Source organism: Cynoglossus semilaevis, chromosome 18 (assembly GCF_000523025.1).
Source record: "Cynoglossus semilaevis isolate Cse_v1.0 chromosome 18, Cse_v1.0, whole genome shotgun sequence".
NCBI classification, from domain to species: Eukaryota; Metazoa; Chordata; class Actinopteri; order Pleuronectiformes; family Cynoglossidae; genus Cynoglossus; species Cynoglossus semilaevis.
In genome coordinates, this window is record NC_024324.1 from 11,898,986 (window position 1) to 11,916,774 (window position 17,789).

Genomic DNA, 17,789 nt, shown 5'->3' on the forward strand with positions numbered 1-17,789 from the left:
GAGTCGGTCAGTGACGCACAAACTTTACAGCAGATGACGACGCACCCTAAAAAAAACAAAAACCCAACCCTATACTTTGTCAGTGGTAACAGTAACAGAAGTATCATCACTTCCTCTGCTAAACTTGTCACTGGACGACAGACAGTACAGTAGCGGCGTTACTAGGCAACAGCGCTTTCGGTGCTATATAGGAGTGCAGAGGAGCCCGTGCGCCAAAGCAGGAGGACGCACGGAAGGGAAGAGACAGCAGCAGAGACAGTCCTGTATCGGCAGACAGCGCTATGGAATACTGTTAAGATCCAAAGGGTGAAGAATCGGTGCGCGCCAGTGTAGCTCGTGCGTAAAAGGCTCAAATAATTTGGCTTTTTGTAGCTCCATTTCGATCCTTCGCGCAAAGTATAACTTGTTACCGTCGTCGGCGACGCGTGTCCCACCGAGTTCCACTGCTGTTTGGCATCATGAAGTTGCTGCTTTTGCCAGTTTTTATTTTGTTTTTCACCGTCGGCCAAGTTTTCTGCGGAAACGACTTTAATGAAGAGGCGGACTACTGGACAAGCACGAACCAGATTCAGGTAGTTGTTCCTGTTCTCCGTAAGTTGTTTACGACGTTTTCCCGAAAATTATCATATCAAAAGCGCCGTGCTGCTACTTAAATCTCGCAACAAAAATGACCAGTATGTACGGTCATATTTTTTTTCCCTTTACTTTTACATGAACAAATTGAACGCGTTATGCTGTGCACTAATTAATTACATTTGAATCACTCAATGTGCCAATATATATATATATATATATTTATATATATATATATATTTATATATATATATATATAAATATATATATATATATAAATATATATATATATATAAATATATATATATATATAAATATATATATATATATAAATATATATATATATATAAATATATATATATATATAAATATATATATATATATAAATATATATATATATATAAATATATATATATATATAAATATATATATATATATATATTTATATATATATATTTTATATAACATCAATTGGTCTCTGCTCAGTTAAAGAGGAACTGAGGCTGAGCAACAGTGAAGGTGATGATAAATCCGACTACGATGCTCCAGGAAAAGAAAACCATCTGCACCTCTTGCAGTGCATAACGTTGTAGTATCAGAAACTTAAATCATCCCCATCTTACGTTTTGTGACATTTTCAGCCGGAGACGAGCCAGTCTCCTCCGCCAGAATACATTGGAACCAAAGGCCAGCTGCCGTTCTACATACAAATGATGTCTATGTTGAATCGGTACAACTTTAAGATGTGTAACCCCCCCACCACCACCACCACCATCACCACCACCACCATCCAGGTCTATAGCTAAGCCCTTAGACTTAGAGATGGAATTGGACTGCCCAAACTCAGTCGAAACTCAATGCTTTCATAAATCATTAGTGGTGGCATCGCTTTAACGTAATTACATTTTTTTCCTTCGCTCAGGTCAGGTCACGTCGCTGGCGTCGTTTTTCCAATTCATCAGTGAGAGAGTAAGAATCAGTGGAATAAAAAATCCATACGGGGATTTCAACATCACCGCATAGAGAACTGTTAATCAGTTACTTAGTATAAATTTTTTTTTTCCCCTCGAAAAAGTGTCATTTACCCAACACAGAGATTTTTCATATTTTTCCCCTCCCTCCATCACAGGACGGCTTGCTCTCCAATGACCCTTTAAGAGAAATCCTACTGAGGATGACGAGAAAGCCGCGACCACACCAGTTCATCGGCCTGATGGGAAAGCGATCCATGGGTGAGGGCTGCTTTTTTCCCATCCTAAAAAAAATCCTTTCATTGTGTCATTTGCCGAAAAACGCTAGTTTATCCTGATTCTCTTTTTCTCTTTGAAACAACCACCAGCAGCAGCAGCAGCAGCCTCTTTGAAACAACCAGCAGCAGCAGCAGCAGCATTCTCTTTGAAACAACCACCAGCAGCAGCAGCAGCAGCAAACTCACAGATCACCCGCAAAAGTAAGTCTTAACTCTGTTCAAATTTGGGTTTTCCCACCACTTCACACCGCGGGAAACTTTCATTCGTCCGTCTTCTGATTGGTCATGTGACGTCACATGTAGCTGTAGGATGTATGGGAAAAAATACATACGGCACGTGGTAACATCTAACTTGTAACTTTTAACAGTTAGAAATATGCGTATAACACAATATATTGTTATATTGCAGCAATATAGTGGTGTTATTATATAAATATAATAGAAAATTGCAATAAAAAAAAATCAGTATAATAATTGCAATAACAGATGCCAGACTATTATATTATATTATATTTTACTGTCTGTGATCATTTGGTGCTTCCTTAATAATTCTTTTACTATTTTACTTTTAAAATGTGCATCATTTAAACCAGTAAATGTACCAGATGTAAATGTACCCGACGATCCACTCGTATCCGGAAGTCAAAAAACAAAAACAAAAAAAAAACGTTCTTTCATGTATTCCTCCAAACACTCTAAAAACAACCAATCGACAGGTCAAAGATATTAATTGTGTCACTAAAAAGGTTTTGTTTTTTTTTGGTCAAAATGTGACAGCAATTAGTCATTTCTTAGGTTTTAATTAACGAAGCGCAAATAGATACATATTCAAATACCGTGTAAGTAATTAGGCCCGATTGTAGTGTCATTTTTTTTTTTATTGACTGTATTAATTTGTCAGCGGGCGTCGGTGGTGCAGGCGGAGAGCAGTGCAACAAAGAGGGACAGATAAAGGGAGCAGCGGAAGGATGTGGACGAGGGGGGAGTGGATTTTCTTTTTTTTTTTTTTTTTTTTTTTCTTCCTTGTTTTCTGTGACAGCTTTTCCTTTAGTGTGTATAAATTAGTCGCCCGTTTAGTGATGCGACACGGTGCGGCGCGCTAAGTATACATTTAATTTATTGTCCTTATACTGGCACTGACCACAAACACTCTTTATTAGAGAGAGAGAGAGAGAGAGAGAGAGAGAGAGAGAGAGAGTGCTGGGATCAATGCCTCAAGGACATGAGTTAAATTGGATTGTTTACGCCTGTGATAGATTGAAGGGGGGGGGGCATAGTTTATCCTTAACCTGCAAGACGGCCACCGTAATACGGACACCGTTTACCTCAATGGATTCTGTTTTCATTTTCGACACAAAATATGAATATTTAATTATACAAGCCAGACTGTGTGTTATGCCCATAAATGTTTTGTTTGTTTTTTCCCCCCCAGTAACAAATCTTTTCACATTTTTTTAAAATCTGCATGGTTTGCATTTGACTCCAATCAGCCTAATGCAAGTATTGATGACTGTAATGGACATACCCCATTACCGCCCCCCCTCCCTCCCCACCCCCGGGGACCCCGCACGTGCTCATATTACCGCCCTGTAAATGAGAACTGACGGAAGCCAGAGTCACTCTGCGGTGCGATGTCCGTCACTGCTAATCTGATCACAGTCCAATGTCTGGGTGGCGTTCAACTTGTACCTGGTTATACGCGCATGCATTCGTTTGTCTTGTTCAGCGTCGCAAGCTATATACCAAGACAACAAAATTTTACCGCAAAACAAAAATTATCGTTAGGTTTTTTTTTTTTTTACCCCCGAGTTGAATTTCCCCATCATTTACAGTCAGTCTCTGCCTATTTACAGGATGATTAGTCAGATTTGACAGGCCTGTCATGGGGCTTTGCAGTGAAATTTATCAAAAACAACTCACGTGATCCAAGTTAAAACTATTTAGTCATTTCATGAATGAAATGACATTTAAGCCAGACGCTGGAGGAGACAGCATGAACACGCTGTTTTGCAACATTTATGCCAATATCTTATCAGAGAAATGCCTGTCAGGTTGCGTCGTGTGAGTTTTGGTTAAATTATGATTTTTTTTTTGTTTCATTTTAATATTATATTTGAAAAAAAAAGTCAATTTATAATATACACCTCAAATTCAGTTATCAGGTAATATACAAAACAGGAATGTGATCATTAAAATATTGTTTAAGCAGGATACAGCACTGGCACATTTAAAATAAAAAAAATTGATATAACAATACAGGAAACAAGAGCATATGCATATTAAATACTAAGAAAACCATCTTATCTAAAGAATACAAAATTCAGACCAACCACATCCACAGCTGTCATTTTATGCTAGGAGGGGGTGTACGCTGCAAGCTGCGATTTTTTTTTTTTTTTTTTTTATGTGTTTATTTGATTTGTTTCGATGCAGGCAGGGGGCGAGTGAGCAGAGATGGGTGTCAGGAATTGAGTGTCATACCGCTTCGGCGAGAGTAAAATATATAAAATGGCGGAGATAAGTTCTGATTGCAATGAAGCAAGGTCGAATTTTAGACATTTTAGCCTCTTCGGGTCGGATAAAATGAAGGCGGTCAGCGTACTGTAGAAAGACATGAAGATGGTCAATGTAACACTGAAAAAATAAATAAATAATTTTTTGAATTTAGAATTTTTTTTTTTTTAAACCACCTTGTTTACTTAAAGTAAATGGATAAAAAAAATTTTTTTTTTATTTATTTTTCTTCATAGGGCATCTCGTCAATTCTTTTGTTGGGCTGATGGGAAAAAGAAGTCAAGAAGAACCAAGTAAGTAACATCCGTTTGTTGTCGGCTTTGAAATGAACAGGAAAAAATAAATGACTAACGTGCACTCCCTCCCTCTCTCTCTCTCTCCCTCTCTCTCCTAATACAGACTCATACGAGTGGAGCACAATACAGATGTACGACAAGCGCCGCTAGCCAGCGGAGTCGTCGCCTGCCTTGCTTTTTATCCAGCCATTTCTCATCCGTGGGATGGAGCGTCTGCTGTCCTCCACACTCTGTATAGCTGTTGGTTGAATAAAAAAAAAAAGATTCTGTTTCCACATTGTAGTAATGTAGCAGTGCTGTACCCGTGCCAGTCTCATTTGTGCCAGATGAAAGCTACCGGGGTGGGGGGAGTGGAAGTTTATGATCAGCATAAGTGCTTTCTGTCTGGCCTTTCATTCGGCCGTACGTCGTGCCACAAAGACTATTTGTAGATTAAACCATCAAAGCAAGGCTAACACACCAGGGCTATGCTGTAAAAAATGCACTGCCAAAGTCACTGTACGGTGCCTCATGATTGTTCACCGATTGTTTCTGCTCGCACCAACATACAGGGACGGGTTCCCATTTATGCTTCTCAGTTGTTTTCGGAGAAGCTGTTTTGTGTTTTCGGACGTGGTTTATTATGAGATGTACGTGTGTGTGTGTGTGTGTTTTAGTGTTTTGGACGATATTAAAATTATTTTCTTTACTGGTTCATTTGCAGCACGGAAGTCCTACATTTCTTGACGTCACAGCAAAGACGGCGCTGAACAGCGTTCAGCACGTTAGCAAAATGCTGCACAAAACAAAACCAGCTAGTCCCGCAATAATAAACTATGCCAAGGTTTTTTTTTAGCCCTATTGGAGAAAAAGGAAGTGAATGCAAGTTACAATACATGAGGACATACCTCGGAACAAAAGAGAAGGCCATCCCGAGGATGTCGCAAACTGAGGAAACTTACAGGTTTCAGACAAAATTAAACATGTGATCAACCATCTAAAGGTTTCAAAAACTTTCAAAATATGTTTTCCACCACCGCCACGATGAGATTCGATTGTTTGAGCCAAGTCCTATGATCATCACATATTAACGCCAGAATCCATGTGATAAATGAAGTTGAAGTCAGAGATTGCCAGAAAGAAACTGGAAAAAAAACAGTACGACCTTTCCAACGTAATGCTGAAACTGACTCAAGGATCGAAGCACTGAATCTGGAGCCACCCGCAATCCTGCGATGGCAAATCCAAACCACTAACTTGCACGTCTTCCCCAGAGGCTGTGCAGTTAATCCATTACTCTGCACGTCCGCACGAATCCTCCCCATCATTTTTAGTGAAATCGCAATCTGGTGGTCGTCCTCCTTTAACGTTCGCCTTGTACAGAACTGAGCAAAAACGACGAGTCGATCCTTTAATCAGCAAAGCTGGCGGACTTACTTTTACAACAGAGTTAACCTTCTGCAACATCTGATACTGCTCCAAAAGAATAGAAGAAAACATTCAAATAACCCCCCCCCCCCAAGGTTTGCTGAGCCATGCTGGACTGAAAGGCCAAAGAAGAGGACAAGGGAGACAAAATTAAACATGTGATCAACCATCGGGACCAACGTTAACCGACGTTACAACCAGGTGCCCCCCCCCCCTACGACCTAGACTACAGGTTAGTTGACTTAACTTATTGATGATAAAAATCAAATAAGTACAAAAATAATAAGTACATCAATAAATATTCAAAAGAGTTGCAGGTAAAAATTGTCTAATAATTGTTATATTAGAGTATATGAAAGAAGGTGGCCTAAAAATGTGCAATTGCTTTATAATGCTAATGCTACATTTAGGCTATTCGGGCGGTACACTATAAATATTGGCTAAAGCAGCAGTCCCCAACATTTTTTGTACCAAGGTCCGGTCAGCCGGTGTCTGCCAGTACTGCGGACAAGTAATACCCCGACGTCATATGAAGGATCATTCAATTTTCAATTTTTTAGACTTTATTCTGTTAGCATCAGAGTCTGAATGGCCTGTTGGTTTAAAACATTGCCAGATTCTTTTTTTTAAGGAAAAAAGTGAATGAATATGACTGGATTATTGATTTAAGTCCCACTGTGTCCCACTGTGTCCAACGACCTACGGACCAGCACCTGGGGTTGGGGACCCACAACATCGTAGTATCCTTTTACACACTGACATTAAGGCCAAAGTTATAGAGTACTGGATGTTGCTCTGCTTCCTTGTCCCGCACAGTCACAGCAGCTGCCAACTTGTCAGTCAGCTGTCTGACAGACTTTGTCTCTCATTTATCAAATGGGAATAGTCACCAGTGAATAGGAAAAGTCTCCGAAGACACTGTAGCCAACCAAATTTAGCCCTGTCTTTCTGCATCCCACGGACTGGCTTTTTATATCAGTCTTTTGACTAAAAAAATCTAACTACCAGACAGAATAAGGTCCTGTTCGCAACTTTAACGCTCTTTTTTTTTTATGTTTGCTGTAGATATTAACAGTAATTTTTGGTCAAACGCTTAGTCACCAACCATCTATTCCATGACGGAAACTAAATGTAAACTGAACAGGAAGTTGTTAAAAACGTTTTTGGGAGGGCGCTGTTTTCACTGTAAACGGCATGAATGAGCAGTTGAAGGGTTAACGATACGGCAGCGTCGAGCAGTGCCGCCAGAATTAACTGCAGTACAGCCAAGAAGAGCAACCACAAATAATACAGGGGCATGGTCACCAAGCACTGCTTCACAAGTTCATGTTTAGCACCCGACACAGACTGCGCAACATTAAAAGAGTCAATAAGATAGGAGTCAAGAACATAGGTTGCTATTAGCTTATCAGGACAACGTACCTGGACAGAAAAACCCCCAACGACGAGAACACGGTCATATTTAGGCATTACCTCAACCACAAAGTCGTTAATTAAACTCAGTTCAAAGCTGGCAAAAGAGTACGATAAAAGCTTACTTACCTTTATAATGACTCTTGAAAACAGTTGTCATTCCTTCTCCTTTTCCTGACATCCGCGGGGAATTAAAATAGCAATGACTCTTGAAAACAGTTGCCATTCCTTCTCCTTCTCCTGACATCCGCGGGGAATTAAAATAGCTACAGTCATTAGCCGAAAATTAGCCAACAACCCGTCCAAGTCTCGGAAATACACCGGAAGTCCGTTCTTCGGGATGTAAAGTAACCCTTAAAAACATTTTTGTTGTTGTTTTTTTTTTTTACCAGGCAGTTTTAAACTCTGGTCCTGGTGGGAGCCGGTGGGTGCGCGACGGCCGCCAGTGAAGCCCGCCACAAATACGACAGGTTATCGAATAAGAATTCGGGGAATAAGAATAGGGGGCATCGTAGTGCGTTAATTATGGCAAAAAAAAAAAAAATACGCAACATCATCAAATTGTTAAGCTTCCTAAAGATATATGTTAATGACAGTGTCTGAAGCGTGCTGCGGAAGGTCACAGGTTCGAGTCTGCCAGCCTCGAGGCTTCCAATGGAATATAGCACGCTGGACATGGAGTGTACCACTGCTGCCCTGCTGGAATAATAACAAGCCTTCAGTCACTAGGTGGCAGCAAACTCATGGAGTGGTTTGTACAGATAAAAATATACATGTTATATGTATTATATGCTGTGATGGAAACCCTGAAATAACAATAATAATAAATCAATAAAACATAGTTTCATTGTTATTCCACATAATTCCACAAAAGTCCAGTTCAAAGTTGCATAAAGAGTTTAGTAAATTTGTATTACTCTTAGACTAAAGCAAAACTCAAACTTAAACATTACATTTTGACTAACGCTAACTTACAATTTAGTCAAAAAGCTACAACCTAAACAAACTTTGCTGTCAAAATGAGGTTGGTTTTAGATGCGACCGAGGATGAGTTCCAGTGCCTCAAGGCTCTCACCTGGTTTCCTTCGCTGCTAACTTTTTGACAGCTCTGACAGAGATTATACGCATCTTCGTACTGTCCAATCATTCTGGTTTGAGTCATGACTCACTGTTGAAACCGTCAACCACTGTTAGTCATCACTTTGACACTGGTGATCAAAGTGAGCCGAACAGTATGTTTGAAACGTAAGCGAGACGAGGGGTGTTTTTCAACTATTTTCTTTTTATTTATGATCTTTAGAACAGATTTTTTAAACTGAAAATATAACGGAATTACAAGGGTTAGGAATAATTGCGGCAAATACAACCTTCATTCACAGTTTCGATGGAAAAAAAAAGGCAGTCAACTCGTTTACTAATGTTTACTTATATCAAAGACACAGGTGTACCATCCTTCGTGTTTACAAGGTTGTTCAAAAACTCTTGTAGTCATTTCTTAAACTATTTAACCGTTATTTACTAACCAACTTCTACATTAATTAATGTTTGTTCCCAAAGACGTTTGCGTTTTGTTTATTTTTGCTAGCTTGGCGATTTCCATTTAGCGGTAATGTATCATGTGTTACCTGCCGGAGCTTAAGGAGGTAGTGGATGTAGGTAAGACGTGACCAAGGCTAGCATATTGACATGTATCGAGTGTGAGTCATAGACACATGCGGTGGAGAGAATTTTTCAAAATAAAACATCGTTCAGTATCAGATAATAAATCAAATGGAAATAATTTAAGTTACGCACTCTTTCTGTGCGGCCCGGCACCAATCAAGCATATTTTTTTCTGCCACTGAATTAAAACATTAATATCATCTTATTACCATCATCATCTGAAGCACGTGTAGTACAGTAAGTGTATTTAAAAAAAACATTTGAAATTACACCTGAAAACGTCTGAAAATAAAAAAAAAATCAGACAAATGCAGTGGTTGTATACACAACGTTGTACGTGATCGTAATTAAAATACTCTGAGCTACAGCTGACACAGTCAGAACATAAGGATGATAATGTTAAAGCTGGCGGACAAACACGCTCCTCTTTTAGCCAATCACTCATCTTTGTCTTGTTTGTAGATAGACAGCGTTCTGGCTGATGGGTCTGTTGCCTTGATCCAACGTGGCATCCAATAATGGGAAAGCCACTCCGCCCGGTTTGGAAAGAACTTCTCAAATACCTGTCTGTAGTAATAAGCCTCTTTGGTGGAGGGAGGCAAATGTGGGAAAGTCTTGTGAGCCTTCTCCATCTGGTCATCATTCACCTAAAACAGAGACGGTAGGAGAGGGTGAGGGACCGAGAGCAAGGAAGTGGGAGACGGGGATGTCAAACTTAATCCCTCAACGGCCCGGAATTTAAAACACGGTCTAAATTGCGGGCTAACCATGATTAACGTGTATTGAACAGTTAGCGTTGCTGACCAACGCTAACCGGAAATATTGAATTTGAATAGATTGCATCAACTTACGGCACTCTTTGAACCCCTTCACTGCCCCATGACACTAAGGATGCATTTTTCATCTTGAAGCACAATAATCCCTTTACGGACTTTGGTTAGATTACTTTTCTTCCGTGTATATTTTTCTTGGAATTTATGGGATTTTTTTATACTTCCATTCCCGCGGATGCCATGTTAACTTAAAGGATGGTTCTATAGTGTAGCAGTTAGCATGCCTGCCTCGGTAGCATTGGATAAAAGCGTCAGCTAAATGGATAAATGTGATGTTTTAGTCCAATTATATTTCATTAAATATGGAGATTTTCTAAGAAAGAAACTTGTACTTATTTTCAAGAAAACAAAGGAGAAAAATCACGAACTTAACGTTATTTATTTATAGACTCAATAATAAGTCTACAGTATAGAGCAGTGGTCACCAACTATATTTGTCAGAGGGACAGATTTTTTTTTTCTGACACTCAAATAAAATGAAATAAAAATCAAATTTTTGTCTAACATTTTTATGGGACGTTTGTTATGGAATCCAGTTGTGGGTCAGATTTGACGGTCAGTGGGCCATATTCGGCCCACATGCACACGTATATATAGTATACAAGTATTATCGTAACATTACTGTTGACACCAATAACCCTAAATATATATATATGAAACCAATGTATAAATGCAAAAATGAAACTACGAATATAGTTAATATCGTATTCAAAGTCAATAGCGCTACACTAAAGATGCTACATTTAGCCTTGACTCCCAACAGTCCGATTAATGTACACAGTACCTGGACTAACTAGCACTTATAAATATTCTTTTATTCTAGACACATTACCATGGACTCCAGATGCTCCTGCAGGAAGCAGTACCAGGACTTCTTGAGGGACATCATTCCATCACTGAAGGCTTCTTTGCGCCTCCACAGGATCTCTTCGGGGATCAAGTCAAGACCTTTGAAGGAATCTCTCAGAAGATACTTCTCAACTCCATGCTGCTTGCGGAAAGCACAAAATTGGTTTTTTTTTTCACTATTTTTTAAAATGTCACTTTTTGGTTTAGAGAATTAGTGGATGAAGAAGGAAGTAACAAAGATCTACAGACCCTGGGGATTCTCATGTCCTCTGGCAAGGAGAGGTAGTACGCTGTGAATCTGTGGTCCAGGAAGGGAACCCTGAGCTCCAGACTGTGGAACAGGAACATTTGTAAATTCGATTACTATGCATATGAAGATTGTAGAGTGACTGATACATATGCAGCAGGTTCTAATTAAAAACAAACAAACAAAAAAAAACGTACAAAAAGGAGCGGTGGTTCTATGATCTTGTTACTGTTCGCCACTTTATATTTTATAGCTCATAAATAAATATATTTTTCCTTATGGGGAGAATGAAGCGCACTGTACTATATTTCTAGTGATTTGATTGTGCTAAACTGTACACGAATGGTTTTAAACGGCGGCCCAGGGGAGCTCGCATCCCACAAGCCCTTCATATCAGACCTGGATTTGAATAATAATTCAATGGGTTTAAGAAAAAAAAAAAAAAAGAATGAAAATGAGAAAAAATGTGTACTAGCTGCTCGCATTATAATATCATCGTAGGGTGCATGTACATGTTCTACAGCAGTGGTCCTCAACTCCCGGGCCGCGGACCGGCACCGATCCGTGGGTCAGTTGGTACCGGGCCGCACAGAAAGAATGCATAACTTACATTATTTCCGTTTTTTTTTTTATTATTTATTATCTGATTTTGAATGATGTTTTATTTTGAAAAATGACCGTATTCTTTCCGCCGCATTTGTCTATGACTCGTACATCCGCTACCTTCTTAAAAGGTCTGCTCTGGCTAGTAACACTTAATACATTGCTACTAAATTGAAACCTCCAAACTAGGCAAAAATGAACAAAACACAAATGTCTTCGCAAAGTTTCTTTGCGTGGGGTAAAAGTGTCTCCAGTGAGGAGACAGAAGAAGAGCCTGCGTCTTCGAAGAAAAGGAAAGCTGCATTTAACAAACAATTCCAGGTGTCCTACTTGAAATATGGATTTATTTTGCGACACGTTGTTCCCGTGCCAATTCACGGATGAGGCCATTAAGCATTCAAAACGCTAATAAAGGTTAACGTTTGTTATTATATTTAGAAAATACCAGTTTTTATGCCGGTCGTATAATTTTATTAAAGGCTGATTCGTGAAAAAAAAAAAAAAAAAAACCCAATAAAAACAGGAGCGAAAAACATACATCTTTCTACTTGGACTAATCACGATTATTCATGATTAATCACAGCTAATCTCTGATTAATCAGATCAGAAAATTGTAATTGTTTGACAGCACCTATTAAATATAAATTGTATCTGATGTGTGTTGCCATACAGCATGTTGCTGTCCTGGCCTGGTGGTGGTGCTAAGTACGCATTTGAAAAACTGTTTACATGATTAAAGTGTTCTAGAAAAACCCTGAAACTCAATACAAATAGGTTTAGAGGATTTGTATTTTTCTCCTTGACTGATGTTTAATTAGGTGATACAGAGACAGGCAGTGCTTTTAGTTTGGCACCTTAAGTTCTGGCCACAACAGTTAAAAACAAAACAAAAAAAAAAACAAACAACAACCTACCCATGTGCAGATGTGGTGCGATCAGCACGCAGAACATCAAACAGGTAGAGTTCCTCCATCAAACGTAAGCTGTCCTCTGCGGCCGCTTTTGGATTTGGAGCCTGCGGGAAAAACACAGAAAAACCAGTTAGTCATACACTTTAGATGTACATGTTTTATTATTTATGAGTAAAAATATACCTAAAGCTTTTTAAATTCATATTTTACCTGAACTATGGATTAATGATTAAACTAATGTTTAATCCATCTATTATTTTATATTTTAACCCATACAATTTGCATACATTTCAGTAGAATATATGGATGCAATTTAATTTTTCTTTTGCAAATCTTTTTTTGTGTTTTGAAGCCCAACAACAACAATCTTTTCTCATCTCTACTAATGTTGGTTAGCAAAATGTCTTTTCTCATCTCTACTAATGTTGGTTAGCAAAATGACGCTAAATTATAACGCTACCATTTTTTTTGGCTAACTTTCGTGTGCTTAGGGTTTTCGAATATTTCTCGGTTGGGCATAATTTTAAAAAAGCTGGGAATGAATCCTAAACTGCATACGAAAAATATGTTTATCCACACGTCAGCTGTGGCAGGTATATCTGAGGAACATCTAGGTGAACATCACCACCTGCTGCCAGTATAAAGGTATTACACATTTTTGACGAGGCGATTGAAGCAAAGTGATGTGTTCGGGTCAGATTAAAGTTCTGAGTCTGACAAATAATGGGCACTAAATGGACTAAGACAATAGAAGAGCCTCCGGTGCAGTAATAATTAAAACTAAAATCGTTTTTTTTAACAACGTGATTCAGACCTTGTGGAAGTAAATGTATCCTTGGGTCAGTTCATCAGAACCCTCTCCAGAGAAGATCACCACACTGTCGGATTTCTCCTTGACGTATTTGGACACCAAGTACATCCCTGCAGTGAGAGAAATATATTCATATTATCATTACACTTCCGCCATTCCCCTGCAATACCCACGTCTCCCCAATAGATGGTGTAGAAAGGCTAAAAGCAGTTCAGCACTTGAATGCATGACTTTTACTCGTCATTTATCTTAGTTCACACAAACGCACCAACTATCTTGCTTATAAACTATCATTTACAAATGTTTTTTTTTTATTATTATTATTTAATTTCCAGTGCATTTACTCGCACTCACCAACAGAGGCACGTATGGTGGTGATGTCATAGGTCTCCAGGTGGAAGATGACATCCTCGACCGCTTGGACACCTTCCTCAACGGTGAAGTTCACCTCGTGGTGTTCACTTCCAATGTGAGCAGCAACCTGATGAGCCCAAACAAACCTTCGTTAAAAACCTCATACTGTTTTTTGGAATCTTAAACACTAGTGCTGAGAATGTTGCACGATGTGGAAGACCTTGCGAGCTGCTAATAGGTCAGGACTGTCATCTGAGCCAATAGAAAATGTCTGGATGGGATACGGGAGTTTTTCCTCTTTGGCCAGTTTGACCAGTGTGGCGGCAACCAAACTGGAGTCCAGACCACCTGAGGGTTGGACACATTTAAGAAAGAAACTCGGATACCGCAGCCAGATACGCCCCTTTATACATTTACATCCGGTTTCAAACGTATCCAAATTATATCATTAAATTATATTATGACGTCGGTTAGTTTCTTTGTTCCCTGCAATACCAACTTTTACCCACTCCTGCCTACTGACCAGAATAAACAATGCTAGCATAAAATGGACAATTTCAAGGTGTGTAAAAACAGTTACAGGAAAACCGCAGCCAGATATACATTTACATCCGGTTTCAAACGTATCCAAATGATATCATTAAATTATATTATGACTTCGGTTAGTTTCTTTGTTCCCTGCAATACCAACTTTTACCCAATAGTTGGCACACTTCAGGGTGAGGTGTATTACCCTCTCCTTCACTGTTTTGCTTTGCCCTTTGTTTGAATTTTACCTTCAGTAAAAGTGAGTGGGTCACAGAAAAGTGGACAGTGAGTGTCAAAAATGTGTCCACTTTTTGTCCAAAAAGTGGCTTTTTTTGCACTGTTCACACTGGCAAAAAGTTAAAATGGTTTCAAAAAGGTTGAAAAAAGTTTTGCCCTAATTTCCCTCAATCAATTGATCAGTCTATCAATCTATCTATGATGCTTTGGTCAATGGTCTGTGTGACCAAATCCCCGGAGATAATTCTAACAAAGTAGGACTTTCTGGATAGCGAGAGCTACAGCTGAATACACCCTTACAACCTAAAGCTGCTGATGTTCCCTTATCCATGTACACATGTACCCATGTTATGGACCCACTATTAATGGGAGATCCTTAAGATCACCTGAGAGAAGACAGCCGATCCTCCTTTGGGCCATTAGCCGTTTCTTCACAGCATTTTCGAAAAGGGCTCTGATGTTGCTCTTCACTGTTTCCTCATCAAAGCCTGTAGTGATCAGTGTTTTAGAAATAAGCACGAAAACATCACAAACGACTGATTACACTTTTTTTTCCCCAACACGGAGGAGTTACAAACTTGTTGGTAGTGTCTCCAAGGTGTCGCAGATGGCATGTGCGGGCTCCTGCGTACAGCGGTGAAACCTTTCCATCTGAACAGAGCGCACTTTTCCATTCTGCTTCAAATCAAAGGCCTCAAAGTGCCCAGGGAGAAAAGGGACGATTTTGACCGGGGTTTCCATGGCATAGCTCAGGTTTGTGAGTCCTGTGATTAGAATAACAAAGGTCGGGCTTTAGCTTCTTGACACATTTTAAAAAGATTTAAAAAGACCCGTAAGGGAGTAATGTATTGTCCACGATACCTTTGGCCTCAGAGCAGACTGCGAGGAATCCATCGTCCGTGAGAAGCTTGAACAAAGGCCTCACACCGTATGTGTCCCGTCCCAAATAAACCTTCCTGTTGGAAGTGTCCAGTAGAATGAATGCAAACACACCGTCCAGCAGGGAGGCCATTTTCTGGATGCCAAAGCGGTCGTATAGGTGAAGTAAAATCTCACCGTCCACTTCGGTCTGGTGGTCAAAATCAAACTGCTTCCTCAGCTGAGGGAATACAGAGCAAACAGTTAGGATAGCAACCAGTACCAGAGGAAACACATGAATAAAGGGATTTTTTATATATATATATATATATATATTTTTTTTTTTTCATATTATCGTTCCTTGGAGAAACATGGTTTAAACTGGGGGTCAAACTTAATTAGATCTCAGACAGGCCGGAACAGTACAATCATATCAATCAATCAACATAATTAACTATAAATAACAATAAGTCCATTATTTTTCCCCTTTGTTTTAATGCAAAGAAATACAAGTATATTAGATTAATCTTAATTAAGTGTGATCGCAATTGTTTTTTTTAATTAATCATAACAAAATATAATTTTACAAAACATTGAGGTGTAATTTTTTTTTTTTTTTTTTTTTTTTATAAAATTCAAAACGGGGCCCCAACCGGGCCGGATTTCCTCTGATAATGAGAAACCCAATAATGCAATGCCCATATTTTTACTGTTTTTTTTTTAGGTTAGAAAATGTTTCTTTATTACAAAAATAATGAGAATATTGTAAATTAAAAAAAAGTACTTTAAAATACTGCAATATAGCGCTATAACTCTCCCCAGATCAGATAAAAAAAAAAAATCCACAATGTACTCAGGGAGCGAAAGGAGAACCGCAATATAGAGAGGGAACACTGTACTGTATAATATGCATGGTGCATCCCTGATTCTTACTGTATGATGGTTGTAGATTTCCCCATTGTAGCAGAGCCACAAGAAAGGAAACTTCTTTATACGTAAAGGCTGCATGCCATATAACTGGTCCAGAATGGCCAGCCGATGGAAGCCAAAGCAACAGTTGGTGTAGCCGTCGACGTTCTCAAAGCGGAAAGCATCCGGCCCTCGGTGGGCGATCTTCATGGCACTACTCCACTGAACTGACAGGCACTCATCACTGCCGAACAAAGCCCAGATACCACACATTTTTCAGCTGTGGAATGTGGACAGAGAAGAGAAAAAATGAATAAATGGAAGTCTTTTCACTCCACTCCTTCCCCCGAATTGAAATACTATCAAGCGTCTGGTAATATTTATTTATTTATCTTTACAAACCACAATATGAAAATGAACTTACATTCTTTTGTGCAACTTAAGGTGTCAAATGAAGTTCCAAATTCTTCGTCAGCTTCATGTTTTGGATACCGGAATTCGTTTTTTGTTTTTCTTTTTGATTTTTTTTGTAGTCCTAGTTTTTATAGTCGAATAAACGACCTTTAGTGTCATTTCTTCAAACCAACTTGGGCGTTGTTTGACGTGTCCTTGTCATTCATATACTGTATATCCTGCAATTTCATTGGATAGATGCTGTCGACTCAAAGCCCTCGGGGCAATTTCAATAAGGAACAAAGCAACAACTATTTAAATACAAATTTTTAGTCTTCAACAAACTGCTGTGGGTCAAAGAACTCATTGAAATTATCTTAACGTAATACTATTACGTACTACAACACGTGGTCTTCTAGAACCTAGAGCCTATTTTGACTGAACATACATGCGTAACAATATGTACAATATGTAGTTTCGTTCGAAAAACTGTATTCTCTTAATTTAGCTCCTATTGTGGTTTTATTTATTATGTATTTCGTTCTATAAGTAATAGCAGGCAGTACTCGTGTTATGTCCAATAAAATTGTTTCATAAAACTACTTCCGGAAATGACGATTTACTAAATATTGTAGAATATTGTAGAAAAGAAAATCTGTTTTAACTGAATATGCATGTGTAACAAATATATACAACTTAATTAATAATAAAAAAAACCAACAATGTTCTTTTTATTTTCCGCAAGAGGGTTTTCCCAAATATCTCGGACGGTTCGCCATTAAATAGCGGAAGTGAACGTCAGCGTATGATGAAACATTTCAAACTCGGACAGAGTCCCTTACCTCTCAACAAACGGTCCTCAATGCACTTGAACTCAAAAGCTCCAGACGGACAGCGTCAGCAGCACTCAGTGGACGCACAGAAATCAGGATCTTATAAACCCATCAGTGGCATCTGCTGTGACGTCACACAGTTCCCGCCCAGCTAACGCAACACCGATATAAATTACCTCAGAAAAAAGTGACGTCGTTTTTACATATATAAGTACTGTAACTGAAACTCCATTTGTGGTTAACTAAAAATACAACCCAGTCCAACTGAAACTATGCAGAAGACAAAGTGACGATATGTTTAACTGGGAA

At 38.9% G+C, this 17,789-nt stretch overlaps 2 protein-coding genes and 1 non-coding gene across 6 annotated transcripts in view; 1 reads left to right on the plus strand and 2 right to left on the minus strand.

The window, feature by feature from the left end:
* The window catches only part of LOC103394502 (uncharacterized), a 42,661-nt gene extending 35,021 nt beyond the window's left edge, over nucleotides 1-7,640 (minus strand). The window contains exon 1 of the transcript XR_003052757.1: nucleotides 7,582-7,640. This is a non-coding gene — a transcript (uncharacterized LOC103394502). The remainder of the gene's footprint in view (nucleotides 1-7,581) is intronic.
* Nucleotides 58-5,557, plus strand: tac1 (tachykinin precursor 1). 4 transcript variants are annotated; one of them, XM_008331828.3, is made up of 5 exons: nucleotides 58-572; nucleotides 1,703-1,805; nucleotides 2,000-2,023; nucleotides 4,573-4,629; nucleotides 4,736-5,557. In XM_008331828.3, the coding sequence occupies exons 1-5, from the start codon at nucleotides 459-461 to the stop codon at nucleotides 4,780-4,782; spliced, it is 345 nt and encodes a 114-aa protein (XP_008330050.1). In that variant the 5' UTR covers nucleotides 58-458; the 3' UTR covers nucleotides 4,783-5,557. The 4 variants fall into 4 exon arrangements, 1 of the variants encoding a protein (XP_008330050.1); XR_003052748.1 differs by lacking the exons at nucleotides 4,573-4,629; nucleotides 4,736-5,557 and having other exon boundaries at nucleotides 1,988-2,195; XR_003052746.1 differs by lacking the exons at nucleotides 4,573-4,629; nucleotides 4,736-5,557 and having other exon boundaries at nucleotides 1,985-2,194.
* A 1,074-nt stretch (nucleotides 7,641-8,714) lies between the features above and the next one.
* asns (asparagine synthetase) lies at nucleotides 8,715-17,645 on the minus strand. The gene is made up of 12 exons (XM_008331835.3): nucleotides 17,490-17,645; nucleotides 16,279-16,534; nucleotides 15,349-15,586; nucleotides 15,066-15,251; nucleotides 14,874-14,975; nucleotides 13,943-14,070; nucleotides 13,723-13,849; nucleotides 13,372-13,478; nucleotides 12,561-12,661; nucleotides 11,046-11,127; nucleotides 10,780-10,935; nucleotides 8,715-9,761 (listed from the first exon to the last, which is right to left on the minus strand). Exons 2-12 carry the CDS (start codon nucleotides 16,525-16,527, stop codon nucleotides 9,552-9,554), a joined length of 1,686 nt encoding a protein of 561 aa, XP_008330057.1. The 5' UTR covers nucleotides 16,528-16,534; nucleotides 17,490-17,645; the 3' UTR covers nucleotides 8,715-9,551.
* Nucleotides 17,646-17,789: the final 144 nt, after the last annotated feature.

Coding starts and splice junctions, on each gene's coding strand:
- tac1 (XM_008331828.3), top strand. CDS start 459: ATGAAGTTGCTGCTTTTGCCAGTTTTTATTTTGTTTTTCACCGTCGGC. Junction 573..1,702: donor CAAGCACGAACCAGATTCAG/GTAGTTGTTCCT, acceptor CCTCCATCACAG/GACGGCTTGCTCTCCAATGA. Junction 4,630..4,735: donor AAGAAGTCAAGAAGAACCAA/GTAAGTAACATC, acceptor CTCCTAATACAG/ACTCATACGAGTGGAGCACA.
- asns (XM_008331835.3), bottom strand. CDS start 16,527: ATGTGTGGTATCTGGGCTTTGTTCGGCAGTGATGAGTGCCTGTCAGTT. Junction 12,662..13,371: donor GATACATTTACTTCCACAAG/GTCTGAATCACG, acceptor TTTTTCCCGCAG/GCTCCAAATCCAAAAGCGGC. Junction 10,936..11,045: donor AGGACATGAGAATCCCCAGG/GTCTGTAGATCT, acceptor TTCCGCAAGCAG/CATGGAGTTGAGAAGTATCT.